This window comes from Platalea leucorodia (assembly GCF_965183815.1).
Source record: "Platalea leucorodia genome assembly, chromosome: 9".
NCBI lineage: Eukaryota > Metazoa > Chordata > Aves > Pelecaniformes > Threskiornithidae > Platalea > Platalea leucorodia.
The window spans coordinates 47,740,879-47,758,819 of NC_138831.1; the positions used below are offsets into that span (position 1 = coordinate 47,740,879).

Genomic DNA, 17,941 nt, shown 5'->3' on the forward strand with positions numbered 1-17,941 from the left:
TAAGCTAGTAGAGGCAGAAGCTGCCCACTTCTTCCAGAGCTTTGTAAATTGCTTTTCTTCATCTCTACCACTTGGAACCCCTCCATATACCTGCCCGGGCTCACTTCAGTCTCCTCCTGATGGCTTCACAAAAGGTCTAGAAGAAATATTTCATGCCAGGGCAGAAACACAAGCAGATGCTCCTTCTTTCTGTCTTTCTGAGGGAATGACATGACAGAAATCCCAGCATCACTGAATTTAGGAAACCTCCTCACGGAAATGACCGTTGTTTCCTTGACGTCATTGGGAGTTTGGCCCTCCTTACACACTTAGAAGCACATGGGGTATCTCACTATACCTTTCAGTACCACTGAAAGCAGTATGGCCACAACATTGTACAGCAGTGCAGACAGAAAACAAAACCTGAAACAGCCTAGCCTTTTTGACTGATTACCTGACACTGGATTTCCCTGCTTCAGGGCACTTTAATCAGAGTGCAGGTCTAATTAGAAGGAAGCGTGCTGTTTCTCATTTTTGCTATTGTTTCCACCAGCAGGATTAGCTTTGTAGGTACATTTCCCTGGCTTGTCTGATTATACAAGATGCAACAGCTAGCAGGTTGTTTTGCATATGCTTTTTTAGATATTGTTTATCCTAAACTGATTTTATGTTCTAACTACTATAAAAAGTGGAGCATCTACACTACTCCACAATGCTAAGCATTACTGCAGAGCAAGAGTGAACTTTTTTGTTAGCAAACTGAACAAGTTAATTTGCCTTCCTGTGCTTTGTCATTTTGGCTAGAAATGTCTTTTTTTTGTACAATGCAGATCAAAACTAATTCAGCTAAAAGTGCTTGCCAAATTAAAAAGAAAACTTTTTATTATTTTCAGAACTTATTACTATTAGACCTCTAATTACTCCTACTGATGCAGAAAAGCACCCTTACAGAGGAAAGCATCTAAAATGTGTTTCATCATAATTTCTTGACTTCAGCAAGATTCAGGTATGTCTCGAAAACTATGCAGAGGTTGCTAGACACTGTACAAACTTCACATGAAGAAGAGACACTTCTTGCCTAGAGATTCCCAGACTGAACCATGCTAATACAGATCAGGCATGCAACTCAGCAGGTCAGCTGTCGTAGCTTAAAGGCTGTGGGTTGTTTGTGAGGTTTTTTGTAGCACAATTGATCAGACCCTACTCTGTGCTGATGCAAAAAAAAAAAAAAAGGTTTGGTATGCAGTCACTGCACTCTTCTCTAGCTTTATACTGCAAGTTGCTCTGTCGCCCAGGAGGCAGCCAAGGGGAAGAGAAAACCACCCCCAAACAGTGCATGAAGGCAGCTTGCATGGAATCTGGCCTTACTGGCCACAAATTAAACGGACTCTGAGGTAATGAAAATCTGACCTGCTCAACAAAAGGAAATGAATATTACAGCTGGTTACTATGGCTAACAATGTGTCCCAGTACTTTTACACGTTTTCACCATGTTCACCAGATGGAGGCTTTGGAAATGGGTGATTTGTGAAGGAAAAAGGATATTGGGTTTTATTATTTTTTAACTCCTTACCGTGACTGGCAGGGGTGTGTGTTACATTTCCTGACCTGGGGCTCAGGGCGATTCACTCGTTGGCAGTCACTGTCATTCACCAGTGTCATGGTCTTGTTAATAATTCGAGTACAGGACACAATGGTTTTCCGTTCACCTACAAGTCAAATGAAAAACAACTCTGAAAAACGAAACCAGTGGCTAAGAACAAAACCATGTCAACTCATTAACCAAAACTCAAAAGCCAGGAGCTCCCTACTATCTCTACAAGATGTAATCCACACAGACCTACCACCTCTACAAGCAATCTTATTTGCCACTTCTGTCTTACCTTTGTACTGTTTTGTTGGTTGTTTTTTTCAGAAAAGCTACAAATCTTCCCCCAATAACTGTGAAATTGACTGCTTCACAGAAACAACGTGTTGGGCTTTCTCTTTCTCATGTTTAATGTGAAAACGATCTTGAAAACAATTGCTTTCATTTCTGGTTCCTCCTCCACATGTAGCTGTGCCCTGTAATCACCTAGGACAGATGCTCCAGCTGAAGCCACACAACCATCCGCCCCTCAGTGACTGATAATGACAGGACAGCTGCCTCCTGCTGCTCTCCATTCAGGAAGAGTCAGGTTGAAAAGGAGTGACTGGGCTTCAAGAGTGATAAACTGGGCTTGTTCGTATTTCACAGAGGTGAAATTAACCCACCAAAATAAATTATTTCTCATCTTCTGGTCCTCCAGGTTTAAAAACCCTGCCAGCAGGAGACACCTCAGGAGTAGTCAGCATTTCTCACATGCACTGTCTGTGCATCAGCAGTTTCACCGAGATGCGGCAGTGTGGCCCTCAGGGATCAGCCTTCCCCTGTGTGACACCAGGAAAGCTGTGCCACAGGGTGGCATGACAACGACCAGAGGTTACAAGGAAAATGCCATCCCTGCACCATGTGACTTTGCCTTACTGCTAATTATTTTGGTTTCTCAGAGCCTCTTCTTAACCCTGAGTCTGCATCAAATTGAATTTATTCATGATCTGCAGCATATAATAAAAAATAACTTAAATTCTGTTATGAAAAAATCTGTAGAAGTCTGTATGGAAGGGAAAAGGCCCTTCCTAGCTTGGATAAGTAGTAAAAGCATCTGACAACCAAAATATAAGAGATCAATTGCCATCCAAGCTACTGCTGATGGGAGCCATGTTGCCAGGTACTGATTTGATTCAAATATGTGGCAGGCTTGCAACACAAATCAGAAGAGCCACAAAAAAATTTCCTACTCATTCATGTGAGGGTTTAATGGCTCTAAGAAATTATTGTTTTAAAACACAAGTAAAAGTAAGTCTCCATTTTAAAATGAGTTCTATTTACAGAAAAAAATAAATCCATGATTTCAGTACACTGAGGGCAGTGAGCCTTCAAATGTGAAGATGAGCACTCTTTCTTTGTGTCATATACTATGATAAATAATTGGGTCTGCTGGTGAAGAAAGACTGGCCAGAATGCATGGAAATGATCCATTTTCCTCAGGGAAAAACCTGCTTCTTCCAGCACTGAAAATTCAATGGACAGTGGCTGACAAACCAGTCTCTGGTTTCACAGGCATCAGTTCCCCGCAGGGTTTCAGCAAATCTGTCTCAGCACATCCTAGGGATCATCTGAAAAGTGTGATTTGCAATGTGCTCACGTACTCCCAGAAAGCCCACCCCACATTAAGAGCGTCTGACGCAATCTCCAGGAGTTGTCACAGCAGCACTGCCCCCGTTTCATCCCTGGGGAAGGAGGTGTCTTTCAGTGAACATGCCTGAACACCTGTGAAAACTCCGCTCCAAGAATGTGACGGAGGCTTGAGATATGGGGCTGCGCCTTGAGCCATCCCTGGAGCACTAATCCAGGTGCAGTTCCCGCCTACAGTAACGAGCCGACAAAGCAGTGTCCCTGCCAAAATGCTGGGTGAAAATTAACTGTGGGGATGTGGATGATAGCTGGGAGAGCTGGTGAGAATGAGCTCTCATTTGAGTTCATTATGGCAACATCCATTCCCATGGCCAGTTTCCTTCACGCTTTGGCAACACTGTCTTCTGCAGGCACCTCTCTAACGGCTGGTCTCTGCAAACACCGTACGGCAAGTCCCACCAAGTTTCCAAATGGCCTTACCTCCTCCACACTGCACACTGCACCCTTCCCATCCGCTGTGCGTCCAGATGTACAAAGAGTCCTGTTGCTTTTCTGGCTCGCTTCTGTTTTCAGCAGTATAGTTTACAGGAATGGTGTATTCATAATGAATTCCATAATTCTGGTCATGAAATAACAGCACCTGGTTCAGCAGGAAAAGAAAAGCTGTTACAACACACTGTGTACTGGGAAAGCCAACAGACTGCAGAGACAGTAATGCTGGAAATGCTGTCTCAGGCCAATATTTCTAAAATATAAGTACCTCATGAAAGGCAACCAAATCTTTATCTAGAAACCTGAAATTACAGCAGTATTGGTAAAACACGGCATCTGCGGGAGCAATAACTGCTCATGATTTGTGAATATTTAAAACAGTCATGGAGATGTCTAACCCTGAAATTCGGTGCATAACTTTGTTTAAGTCTCAAATGCGAGCAGCAGGCCACTGGCTATCTAAAGAGAAATCGTAAGACAACCGGAACCATTAAATCAGCAGTTTTCTTATAACAACTATTTTAATGAGCATTCAGAGTTAAAAAATCACTCATCATACCTGTCCTACCCTTGTTTTCTAGAAAGCAAGTTGTCTGCAAGCCTCATGCGGAGACTCGGGCTTATGGTTGGGGACCTTTGTAGAGAATGGGGAAGTTCTGGGTTAACCCTGTGCTGTTTATGGATCGCGGTCCTGGGCAGCCTGCTCTCCACTACCCTGCGTGAGCAGGGGGTTTGGACAAGACAGCCTCCAGGGGTTCCTTTCAACTTCACCCATCGTGTGATTCTGCGAGCTGCAGCATTTACTGTTGCATTTGGGTTGGACTGCAGCAGTCCATAGTTTGAAGGCAGAAATGTTTATTGACACATCTGAAGGAACAAGGTGATCCTTCTCAAAGTAAAAACAACTAATGCAAAAAAAAGTCACATGCCTCCTGGGAAATGTGGCACTCAAAGTGAGAATGACAAGCTGCTGACAAGCTGTAGAGGCAGGATTTTATTGTCTCAGAAACCTGAGGCTGCCAAGGAAGAGCCATATCACACAGCTGCTGGCAACATATATATTTTCATACCCTGCATATTGCTAGAGGAAGGTGAAACCTGCTTCCAACAGCAGGCTTATTATTTCCCATGGAGTCACACGTGATGCCTCTAGTGTTATTACTCCAATACTCACTGACTCTTAAAAAAGGCAGAGGAACAGAGAAAAATGCTTAATTTTTCATGACAGGTAGATGACAATTCTGGTCCTGTTTTGATTTACATGTTGGGCTTCCTTTGGGTCTCACTTTCACTGGCTTGAGTCAGAAGTGACTAGAAGACACCCAATGGAGTACGAGGTCCATGGAATCTGAGTTACCACACTATTAACCAATGCCATAGGAGTACTATTGTAATGCTGATGGTGTGGCTTTAGACTTACTTATACTTATTATCCCATAATCTCAGCAGCATTAGACAGGTGAATTCCGCTGGCTCTTGTCACCTACTGAAATAGGAGCAGCACCTTATCAAATAAGATATTTTAAGTACAGCTATCGTAACTGAAGCAAGCAGCTGCCCAATTAACAAAAAGCAAATTTGCAAGTGCTATCTTCTCCCAACAATAATTGTTTCCCATTCAGACTGGCAGAAATCACTCCTACTTAATCATTAATCTTACTAAAGCTGTCATAAGCTCATTTAACCAAAAAAAAATAACCACATGTGCTGAAAGAAGGGGTCCAGCTTGCAGCCACTGGCAACCTGGAGGTCTGCACAGTGAACACTGTGGGGCTACACAAACTCAGCACCCCTGAGTTGCTTTGCACAGTGCATAACCCCGGGCAGAAAAGCATCTTCCAGAAGATGTGGGGAACAAAGATATGATTTTGCTTCAGCTACAGAGGGAGCCTTACTACCAGAACTGAATATCAACGTTGAAACTAGCCAACCATCATTACAGTTTCAAAGATGAATGTGTTTTTTTTTAACTCAATTTGAAATACCAGGCAGTCAGAGGCAGAGAATGCAAGTCCTACTCTGGCTTTCTTTAAGTGCATGAGATACAAACAGCTTGTTCTACAGAACTGATCAATCAGTCTTGTCTAAAGCATCTTTATGCTCTTGGAGTGTTTGGTTGTCCTCTGTTGCCAAGAGGAGGTCTAGCACAGGCCTAGTTACACAAACATTAATTTCTCCAAGAAATATACTTACAGTAATGCACTTGGAGAAATGCCTCAAGTATTAAAAACCAGCTCCTAAAAAGAAATCCTTATTATCTCAATATGGGTGCAAGACTAGTGAATCTAAAGGCCCATATGAAACCAATTTCATGCAATTTCGTAGCCATATATAATTGGGGGGTGTGTGTATGTGTGCATAATTGGTTTCAAATGCAGGTCACAATGGACTGACTGAAGCTTCTGGCTCTTTGTCAGTCCAGTGTATTCCACCACTGTTTGAACAACAGTTTTCTATTTAGAGGTAACTGGTAACCATCCTGCCTTTCTTGTGTTGAAAGAATGAAACCCACTACCCTGTATCAAGGAAAAGATTAATATCGGATTTGAAGAAAAGACTTCACATGTGCTTTGTTTATGACTGGCAGTGATTTTAAGCCACATGTTTTTTTAATGGTCTGGTAACTTTTACTTTCCTCCTTTTTAATCATTTCAAGGGGGGGAAGGTGAAGAAGGAAAATTTCCTCTGCTCATATCTGCTGAAAATGACAGTCTGTACCTGGAAAGGATACTGATGGAGAACCTCATAATCACTAGTTTCCTATGTTAGTTACTCCTTAATGAAGGGGAAATGAGTTCTTTAAAAACAAAGCTCTACTGATGATGAAGTTCACAAAATGCTGGTACCAGATTTTACTGCAGTATACCTCAACCAGGTAACACCCTGGAAGGTTCCAAGAGCTGGCAAAGGAACCCTGCGCAGCATCTTCACAAACGGTACCTGTGCAACTCCTTTTTCTTACATGAGGTTAGGAAGACCTTGGCAGTACAAGATACTTTGTCAGAGTCCTGGTTTCAGGAGGGAAGACTTGTGTTAAGGCTAAAGTCAAGCAGAAGATGATTTTTCTGATGATGAAAGCGGCTCCTGTATACACCTCCCTTGTGTGGGCAGACCTTGAATTACATGGCTGGGTCAGGAAGGTGCAGGTGTGCCCAAACCTGCACCACTGACTATTTCAGTAGTAACCTCTTTGAATGCAGCTTTACGCTGGTCTATATGTGAACCTGGTAAGCTCACTCATCTGTCTGAGAAAGCAAAGACAAAACACCTCATGTTCCTACGCAGCATATTTTGACACAGAGAAAGTACTGACCAAGTGGAGTATTATTATTATTTTGTATGTGTGCGTGAAAAGTTCAAGTAACTTTTGAGCTTTTCAAACTGGGTCATGAAATGTTGCACAACGAACATTGTCAAGCCAAAAAATTCAGGTGAGGAAAGGGAGAGACTTCTGATTTTTAGCAGTGCTTACAGATAGCCTTCAGTGAACGAGTGCGGTAAAAAGCCACAAGGAAAAGAAACAGCACACAGGAAAATGTAAATGGATAAAAAAGTTACAGGAAACAATGCATACATTAAAATACTCTATGTTTGTATGCAAACCTTGCTATAGAAACTGTAAAGCTTTCTATACACTTTCTACTAGTAACACATATACGAGACAGGTGTTATTACAGCTATTTTACAGATAGAAACGTTAAGGTTATCACCAACATTAAGGGACTGGCTCATGAGTCACCCCATCACCCATTAGTGACAGGACTGGGACCACAATCCTGTTCTTCTCACCCCTGTGGACTTCTCACTCATGTTCTCATACAGCAGCCATATGACTGTTTATAAAATGACATGCCCGGTTAACAGAAGGACTACGTTGAATATTAGGAAAAACTTTCAAGAACACCTTAAAATACATAAAATTGGAAAAAAAATATAAACAAGGAACATTTCTGTGTTTAACTAAGTCACTACAGAGGGTCAAATTCACATGTGTCATCTGTACATGCCAAATCTGCATTTCTTCTGTTTGAGCAACAGTGTATTTAAATACAGAGTACATTCTGGCATAAGCTGAGAAGATATTTCGGCAAATATCCTTTCATGTGTGTAAGCGGGTATGTCCATGAAATAAAGAAAGCCCCTGGAAACGTACATCCTCTCGAATGGACCTGTCACATTGTCTGCGACACATTACAGGAGTGTCCTGTACTGGACACGAGTCTACTGGGACACTGCATGTTCTCCCAGAATAGAGCATCGTTCATTTTTAAGTAGGGAGCCGGGTTTCTCCAGCCCTTGCAATGCTGCAGAAGAATGCAAAGAGAGGCACTACAGCATAGCTTTAAAAAACTCTGGTGAGGAAGCAAACAATCAAAATTTAACTTTCAGCTAGAATATAAACCCTATATGTTGCATCACTTAAGAAACACAAACAAAGGATATAAAGTTACCATCAAGTGCAGTGGTATTTTAGTTGGTCCTTTGGCAGAGATTTTCTCCCACAGACCCCTTCGCACGTACCGGACAGTAGTGCCTGCGATCTGAAACTCACCAGGAAGCTCAATTTTCCAGTCGCTGTTAATGGATCTCTTACTGGAATCTTTTAAAGCTGGAATGAATCAAACACCATGGAATGAAATGTAAGCAAATTTGTGATTACAATACAGGCTATTGAGCTTCTGTCTCAGCCCACGTGAAGTACAAGATGCAGTAGCCTTGTAACAGACATGAGTTTCAAAGGACAAAAAGTATAATTATAGCTGACTCATCATAATGTTTCTAACTTGGGCATATTCTGTATTTCAGTTGATGAAGGCATTTCTAATTATATTAACATTGCTATTAAGTAAAAATAATGTCATATAAACTGGTCTTGCCTCGGTTTTACTACCCAAAATTATTATGTTCTGCTTTCCGAATAAGCAACGTTCTCCAGTTTCAAAACTTTGAGGCATTCTCTGTGCCATTCCACTGCCAGAAAATTTAAAGGGAAGAAAAAAAAGAGTGTGCAGAAGGAGTTACAAAGGAAATAAAAGGAAGGAAAGGTAACTACCCACTGTCCTTGAAAAAATATTACTGATTTAGGACTAAATGGTAGAACTCTTCCACAGTTTGACCCGATTCAGGAGCGTGTCCAAAAACCACACATACTCATGGCATATTGCTGAATTCAGTTACATATACAACTCTGCTTTTGCAAAGGAAAACTTGCACAACTGAAATGCTTTTCTTTGATTTTCAGTGAAGAGAGATTTAATTTGCATTTAAAAGTAATACTAAAATACTACAGCGTTGTGCTAACAAGCAAGAACCACAAAGTAGAAGTGACCGACTAGGTAAGTGCAAAACTTACTAGCCCATTTTCCTTATCCAAGCTGAGCAGAGTGCAGATTGTAAACAGAGAGCATAATTAGAGAACAATCAGTCAGAGCCATAATTCTTTCCAGAATAATCTCAATATTATTTGTCAAAGGTTACACGGGAAACATGTAGGCATACGTGTAAAATGAACATGCCTGGAATAGCTGATATATTGGAAATTAACACTTAGATCACTTTAAGGATTATTCTCTGTTAATAGAGTTAATAGAGTTAGGATTATCTAACTATTTAGATTTTAATCTTAGAAAAACTGATAGTACCATAAATTCGGACACATATACCAAACTGGCAGACATGATGTAAGAATCTAATACCACAGAGCAGCTGCTTGAGTATGACCTGAAGATACTTCTGGTAAAACACTTATATACTTGCAGTGTTATACTCTTACAGCTATTAAAACTGGTAGTTGGGGTGAAATAGTATGAGAGCACCAGTGGCTGTAAACCGAAGTCTGGTTTGCAAGGCAAGCTCTGTATATTTTTATGTAGACTGTCCATCCTGAGACTGACTAAAGTCTGGCAAGAGTTGGGTTCAGAGATTCTCATTCAGACAGTGTGTAAGAAAACCTATTCTGATGGTCAAGTGTTAACATAAAATTCATAGATCATTTATCTCTGAACTCTCCTTCCAAATGTAGGAAGACAACTCTGCATTTCTTTTTAGTTTCCAAGCACAACTAGCTTTTGAAACTCTATTTTCCTAAACTTTCCTTGAGAAAAAGATCAGTCAAATCTCTGTGTTGATACACACATGAAGATTTGCAAGTGCAAAATAAAACTGTTTCTGAGTTTGTGTGTGCTCCATAATGCAAACATTGAACAAGTTAACATTTAGCTGTCATAGCTGCAAAGAGAAGTCAAGTTACAAAGTCAAGACTGGTCAGTGGACCGAATGTGAAGGTGGCAGATGAACTTAATAACCCCTTGTGCTCAAGCCTGGAGGGCAGACTATTCCAACCTGCAAGCACTAGCTACAGGCATAATTTAGAATGGCCTTTAGGTCGTTCTAAATTACTCCAGAAGCTTTTTTGCCAGTTAAAAAAATGGATAGGCATTATAAAGCTCCAGCATCAGAAATAAGCAGAGCTTATGGTCAGAATACTTCTTGATGCCTTCTTTGCTCTCAAAAGGCAGAAGCAGGTGAGATACGATCTACCCCTAGGTTTGATGGAAACCAGACTACAAATAAAAAACATCATCAGGCAAGGAACAGCCTGCCACAGCCACCGTCCTTTCAGAGTCCATGAGCTGGCCGCACATGCATAAGGTCAGATACTGTAGGATCACATCCATCCTGTCGGGAAAAGCCTCTATGCATCAGTAAGGACAACGAAGAAATCTCTACTGCGGAAGGAAGCCCTGTCAGATGAATATTGAGAAGAAAAGATACTTGGAGTAACACGTCCTTTCTTCCAGCATAACCTATTCCACTGATATCCTTCAAACACTGAAGGACAACTCCAGCCATAAGGACATCACATTACTGTTGACTCGTCAGTGCAAGCTGATTTAGGGATTTATGTGTTTTCTACATTAGAACGGAAGCACAGTTATTCAGATGTCTGTGTGATGCATTGAGGGAAGAGAAAATTGGCAGGCCCTGTTCTAACAGAGAGAAAGTTCCAGGCTCCTTTGTGGAGATCCATGCACCATGATCAAATTTGTTCTGACGTCAGACAGACAGAATAGCCCGTGTGTTACTGGGCGTCCTTAGTTCAAGGTTAACTCTGTCTTTTGGCTAAGCCTTTAACAAGATGTTTTCTTAACCTCCAGCTTTTCATGCCTATTTTATTCTCTTCCAGTAAAAAACACAACCTTGGCTTTCACTTAACTAAGTGTGTTGCAAGAAGGTAAGAGGAGCTGATTTAAAGCCTTTTCAAGTTAATAGGAAAATCTCCCATTGTCATCTCTTTGGATCAAGTCCCCATAGCCAGCAAAGCCTTCCAGGTGTGCTTAGGCTATATATAATTGCCTAATATGTTTAGGAGACAAGGAACTGAACTTCTTGTCAACTGCACAACACAGCTGACTTACCAGTTGGGTCTAATTTACTGTGGGAGGGTTTGTAGCGATACTGGGCTATTCTACAGAGACTTTCCCTTTATTCTAGTTGGCCATGTCTAACACCTTTTATAGAGCTATTACAATGAAGGTTCCCTCAAGAAATGAGAGGCCAAGCTCATCCCTTCCTCAAATGAGGTTTAAGAGGAAGGAAATCCCTGTTAGATTTCTCTTTAGGGGGTTTCCTGAAAAGCTGTTCTATTTGGCTCAACAGGACGAGTGCCTGGCTCCACAGATTCCAGAGGGTCTGCTGAAGGTAAGAGTTGATACCTGAAGTGATTCCAGCCCAGGGCACCATCTCACAGTGGAAACCTATTTTTAGACTATTCCACGTGCAGTGCACAGACATGTTCCCAGGCACCTGGGAACCTCTATGTTGTTAAAATGGTCCCTAGCATACCTTATGGCCCAGGTCAACTTGAATTCTCCCAAACAACTCCCAGTGTTGCTCAGGACCCAGGACTTTCCAGAGTCCCTTCCCAATAAGCAGTATGGAGGCAGCTCCCCTTCACTGGGGGCTGAGAGTCCATACACAAGTTGCTCCATGACCATTGGCCTCAGCGCCCAGGATTATTTCAGGGCGCATTCAATTTACCAACTGAGCACCATTTGTAGTGTCTAACCTCTGGGGAAGTCTGGAGCAGGTGGAGGTTGCAACGTCCTCTGCGTCTGTGTGTGCCTTTCTGAGGGTCTGCAACCTGGGGAGTTACTGGACAAAGGTGGAACATCCTTCTGTCCTGCTGCACACAACCTTCCTGACAGCTCTCACGGTCCCATTAGAGGCTCCAAAATCAGGGTGAAGGGAAACTGCGGGTATGGTATCCCCAGGAGGAGGGGGGGTGTGTGTGTGTGTTTTTTCTGAGGGAAGTTCTCTTTGGCACACAGACTAGGGGTATGATGATGTCCTGGTATTTGCGTGCTACAGCAATATAACTGCCTGCAGCTTACTTCTCTTCCTGCTTTGTTTCTCGATCTACAAAGTACCTTCTGCAGACTTCAGACAGAATTCTGAAGCAGGTTGCTTTCCTCTGCCAAAGCCTAGTGGCTTCCAGGCAGATCAAAGCAGCCATCACACTGGCCTTGAGGAGCCGTGAACATGACTAATCAAAACTGCGGATGAGATAAAACTATCTCCATGCACTATGGCTGACTAGTAAAGATATCACAGCACACGCTCAAAACAGCCTATAAGAGCTTGAATGACTAAAACTATGCTTTGCTTCCAGCTCATCATCAAAGGAAGATAGCTCACTGATGAAAACCCAAATGTTTAATCTTTGTGGACCTCTTCTCTGGGAAAGGTTTGATTTTGATTGCTGCAGGCACTGCTCCCTTAGTGACTGAGGAGACAGAGAGTTTGGAAACACCCCTGTTCCCAAAGGTGCTGCTTGAGGATTGCAGGAATTATACTGGAGACTCAGCAGAGTATTTGGGCCAAACTGTTTTCGCCACTGTTTGTCTTCATTGCACACAAGTGCCTCATCAGTAGGGATCAATGCTGCAGCTATAACCCCCCCACGTCTCTTAGACACAGGGTACTGCTCTTTCTCCAATGGCTTTTGTCACACCCAACTCTTGCAGGCCTGGCTCTGCCTAGCCCCAGAGGTGACCGTACTAAATTGAGTGGGGTGAATTGTGCCTTTTGCTCTTATTGAATGCTGTGCTTTTCAGCCAAGCATCGCAGAAGCACTTTGCAAGACAGCAAGTATCTTTACTGCCATTTTAGAGACTAGGCAAAGCATGCAACAAAGAACACTTTCCCAACCTCCCTGAGAGCTCAGTGGCAGGAGCCGAGGAGAGCAGGATATACGCAGTCTTCTCTGACAAAACCTGTCTGACCGTGGTGGAAAAGCCCAAACAGGAAAGTAGTTGTGAGCCCTTTTTGCCAAACAGTCCTCGGTGATTTAAGCTAGCACCCACAGGATTTATTCTGCCTTGGACAGCTGGCTGCAGTTCTTCTGGGACCCTATGCTTTAAACAGGGTACCAAAGCACAGCTCTTTCTCTTCTCCCCACTGTGGGTGCATTTAGGCAGTAGCAAGAATCCACTGTTACATCTCTAAGCTTTTTCTGGCTCAAAGTTGTACAGTAGAAGAGCAAAAGAAAAACGAACCCCAGCAACAACCCGTAACTTCTTTTTTTTTTGTTGGCTGGAAGACAGGAACTGACCAATCTATTTCTAAACCTGGCATCTGGTCGGATCTTTATTTCCACCTTGGGTCCCTCCAGCTTGCTTCCCAGCCTGTGGACACAAACTGCCGAGGCATTTCCTGTTCAAGGTGGTTTTTAAGCGTTACAGCCAGCCAAGGCAGCCAGCGTGGGTTGCCTGTAGGTAGAGGGAAATTCTTCAGGCATTGCTCCCAGCACATGGAATAATGATTCCAAATTATGCTGGGCTCATTTCCAAAGTGCTGTACCCGGTTCTGAGTGGAAATAGGACCGCATTGGACTCAACTTTGTCAGTGTAATTGAAATAGAAAATCCTTTCATACTCAGACCTAGATTTACAATGCATTACGAAGCCTATGAGAATGATTGGATTTTGTTTTCTTGGTTATCTTTTTTGTCCTATTGGAACACTCCTGCTGCTATTCTTCAGCTTAGGTTAGCAAGACATCGGGTATCTTTTCTTTGTGCCCAGTGTTCCTTGAAAGAGAAAACCCTGGAAAGCTTAGAGAGATTCTCCTGGCTCCTGACCATGAACCAAAGGGCTAAAAGCATTCAGAAGCTTTCAAATAGCCAGATTTTTATCTACCTTTATGTGATGCACACAGGGCCAAGTCCTGCTCTCAAGTATACACAATCCTAATCTTCACCACCCAGCGGGGCAATATCTGCTTTAGTCAAGGTTATGTGGTCACAAGGAAGGGCAGTCGCTAGCTCCACCTGAGACTCTCAGTGCTGCAGCTATCTGCCAAAGCCCAAGCCCCGGACAAAAACCTTGTGCAAATCTCACCAAGACAAACAAAAAGGCTCACTTCCAGAAGGCAGAGTATTTGCAAAACCCAAGGAAACACTGGCTCTCATTGTTCCACCAGTGCTTTGCTATGTCAAGCATCTTACGTGTAGGCGTAATCCTCTCCCAGCAAGCTGGCTGCAGCATTAGTGGAAATACTAGCAGTAGTGATACGTGCTTCCTACCAAGAAGTGGCACAAATGCCAATGCTTTTGACCTAAGGGCAGCTGAATGATGTGATTTGCCCTCTTTTTCCCCCCCTGAATCCAGAATGAAAAACAGAGAACAAATGCATCTTTCCCAGTGATGCTGCCAACTTTGGTAGTATCTCAAGACAGAAAACCAATGGCACTAGACCTGAAATCCTAAGACACAATCACTATGTAAATGTTTACAGCAGCATCCTATATCCCAGTACTGGATATTAGCGTCTCCTTTTGGCTGCAGAGATGGAGGATTATAAGTGAAAGACGCGGAAATCAGAAACCAAGGGTCCTAGTCTGAGCTTTGCTACTGACTCCCTGCATAGCCATGAGCAAGTTGCAACACCTCCGTTTCCCCTTCCGCAAAACAGAGAGCAGTAAGCTCCATAATCCTCTCAGAGTTCCTACCACAGGCTTGATATATCTCTGGAAGCAATTCCATCTTTCAGAGTGCTTTTCTAAAACTTTGCAGTGTCTCCACTCTGAGAAGCTCACTTTGAGAAGCAGAACACGCACAAGTGAAAACAGTACCTAATACTTCCCAGACTAAGGGACAGCTGGAACATGCATCTGTTCCAACCACTGCAATGAGAATATGAGCATGTGGAAGGGCTGAAACACTGTTTGATATGGAAGGACAAAAATAATGTGTTAATGAGCTCATCAACAGCAAGAAGCACTTAGGTTTGACAATGCAGGGACCTATAAGCTGCAAAAGTTCACTGAACAAAGGAGGAAGTTTGGGATTTTCTCTTATCCTTTCCTTTTCCCACACAGCATAAAGAACTTAAGAGAGACAGAAGAATTTCCCCTTTTATGTGTGGCCATGCAGCTCTGAGTGTGCCTAGGATGTTTCAGTGTGCTGGGTGTTCTTTTGGGCCTTGGACAATTTTCCTTCAACTCCTCGATCTGCCACAGGCTTCCTGTGTGAATTCAGGGCAATGGGGCATTAGCATTTCTATGACTTGGTCTCCCTAGAAGTAGATGGGAGATAAAGCCCTTCATCTATTGCACAGTAATGACACGAAAAGAAACACCCCTAACATTGGAAAGAAGAGGCAGAAGACCAGACTGACAGATGCCTATTGTAGCTGACTGGCTGCATTTTACAAATACCCTTCCAATCTTTAATCTAAGCAATTAGCAACTGGACAACAAATTTGTTGACAGACTCTGCCCTACAACAACATTGCATACAAATCTGACCCATCACCCATGCCTAAAACTTTGTTTCCAACAGGGAAAAGAGGAGAGGAAGCCTGTTCCCCTCCATAGGAATGCAGAAGCAGAAATGAGAAGAGGATTAAACAAATTGTTTGGCCTGAGAACGTAGAGGCAAGGAGACTAGAGGCTGCAGCTAGCCCACCTCAGAGTGCAGGATCAGCTCTTGGATACAGCATCAAGCGAAAACCCGCTGCTGCAGGAAATGGTGCAGGCAACCTCATGGTCAGGTTATTGAAGGATATCAGCTGCCCTGCCCTGACTCTGCTCCAGTCTGAGCTGGGCGCCTTTCTATCTGTATCTCTACCATTCCTTTCTCTAAAGGCACTGTTCTCTTTCCCACTCCCTCCCAAAGTGTTGTGTGCTCCTGGCAGCTGTGTTCAACCCAGTGCCAAGTTCTGTTTAGGAACTCGTCTGTCTATATAAAAGTATTCTCTGGTCCTTTCAGGTTGCACGGGGCCTGTAAACATCACACACTATCACATCAAGCAAACATCATGAAACCAAGCCATGAAAGCAGAGAGAGATTGCAGCAAGAATGAAATCAACAGCCACGTCCTGGCAACAACAAACCCGTCATCTTACAGGTCATTTAGAGAAGGGTCATTTTAACAGAAAACAGAGCTGAGTTTTGAATAAAAACATTTTTTTCTTTTGTGTTTTTACCCAGAAAACTGTGAGCAGGTTTATCCTCAACCACTCTGATCCGCCGGGCACCTGCAGGGATCACAGCTGCTTCGATGTAACCTATGGCAACAAAAGAGCAGATGGATGAGAGCATGCCACAGCCAGCCAGAGGCATCCATCATTCAGTATCTCACCATGAAAAAATCAACTCCTGCCCAGGTCGGGGAACGGGTGGGAAACACTTCAAATGAGACCCCTGCGTTGGCAGCCAAGTTTCACTGCTGTGACATGCATGGTTATGACTAACATTTCAGCCTGAGAAGAGGGAGAGAAATGCACGTGTGCTGCTTAATTGTGACTGAAGGCTTGTGCTTGGGCCTAATTAGATTTGCTCCCTTCGAATCACCCTGGCTGTCCTGCGGTACTGGCAGGGACACATGAGGACTGTTCCTGAGCTGATGCAAAGCGTCACTGTCCGGAGCAACACTGCACATCACAGAGCAGACATCTGTGACTTGAAATGAAGTTTCCAATAGATGCTCCTGCTTTCCCCTCCGAAAAAAACCCTGCTCGAGGCTGTGATCAGTATCAGAAAGGACTCAGTTCCACAAAACATTTTGACAATGCTAAAAGTAAACAGTGGGAATTAGTGTGACAACTGGGGGAAAAAAATTTGTTTTCACTTACACTTCAGCTTTATACAAAAATTCTGGAGGATACAATAGAAACGGTCTCCTTGCATCGAGCTGCTAAACAGAATCCCACAGCTCAGATTTAGTGCAACGACAGAGCTGGAAGTTTCTCAAGGACTGACCACCAGTCACCTCTAAATGCTGCCAGCAGACACACATGCCAAATTAGACAATCTGAGCATCTGATATGGTAGGGTTTTACAGCGCCCCATCGTATTTTTATAGAATTCTCTTGATTTTTATCTTTCTGAAACTCTCTTGGCCTTTTCATGCTTCCTTCAACAACCAGCCATATGACACAATTATACCGCTTTTGACTAACAGAATAACGGTAAGAATAATTAGGAGCTACAAGGAAATGTAGCCTATTTTCCCCCACCACGGAGCCATGTAGAGTTACGGACTTGTTCCATGGGGTGGAAGTGGTGCCTTTAAACTATAAAGCTGAGGAACATTAGGGCCCATTTCAAAGGTCTGGGAGCCAGGCAGAGTTTTTCCACTGGCTTCATTGGACTCTGAATCAGGTCCCTGTGAATGACACTAATCTCATCGCAACCATGACTTGATTCCTTCTAATTGGCCACCCAGTTTACTTTGCAGTGTATAACTTGGCACCTCTTTGGGTTATTGCTCTCCCCTTTCTTTTAGATGTTAAGTAGCTTATCCTGTATGTTCCCTCATCCCTTTTTTTGCTTTAAAGGGCTGTGTGAAACTGTTCTGTGTCAGCCCTGCCTTTATGGATCTCAAGGGCAGTCTAGAGCAATGGGTTGGAGAAGCGCTGGCATAAGGAACAGTGACTCCTCTAGCATTCAGCAATGTTTGGGGAGCTATTTTAGGGGTAAGTGCAGCTGAATGGCTGTGCTTCTGTTACACTGATACGGGGGGCCTCAAAGGAGGATGCTGACAGCCTCACGCATCTCGGGACTAAGTGATTCTGTTGCCACTGTGACATGGAGTGAGACGGGGATGTGGGGTCTCAGATGGCGGATTCATTTCTACCTGTCTGAACCAGCAGAGTGCCCAGCCCCTTTGTTGTGCTATGAATACAGCTTGAGCTCTTGGGTTTCATCAGGTGCACTGGGTGGACAGCTGATCGAGGCTAGACACGCT

The 17,941-nt window shown here is 43.2% G+C and overlaps 1 protein-coding gene across 1 annotated transcript in view; it reads right to left on the minus strand.

The window, feature by feature from the left end:
• ADAMTS17 (ADAM metallopeptidase with thrombospondin type 1 motif 17) overlaps positions 1-17,941 on the minus strand; it is a gene marked incomplete at both ends in the record, with an annotated part of 193,757 nt that overhangs the window by 36,042 nt on the left and 139,774 nt on the right. Inside the window, 4 exons of the mRNA XM_082321440.1 lie at positions 1,553-1,688; positions 3,677-3,836; positions 8,140-8,297; positions 16,179-16,259. Of these exons, the coding sequence (XP_082177566.1) occupies positions 1,553-1,688; positions 3,677-3,836; positions 8,140-8,297; positions 16,179-16,259 (535 nt within the window). The remainder of the gene's footprint in view (positions 1-1,552; positions 1,689-3,676; positions 3,837-8,139; positions 8,298-16,178; positions 16,260-17,941) is intronic.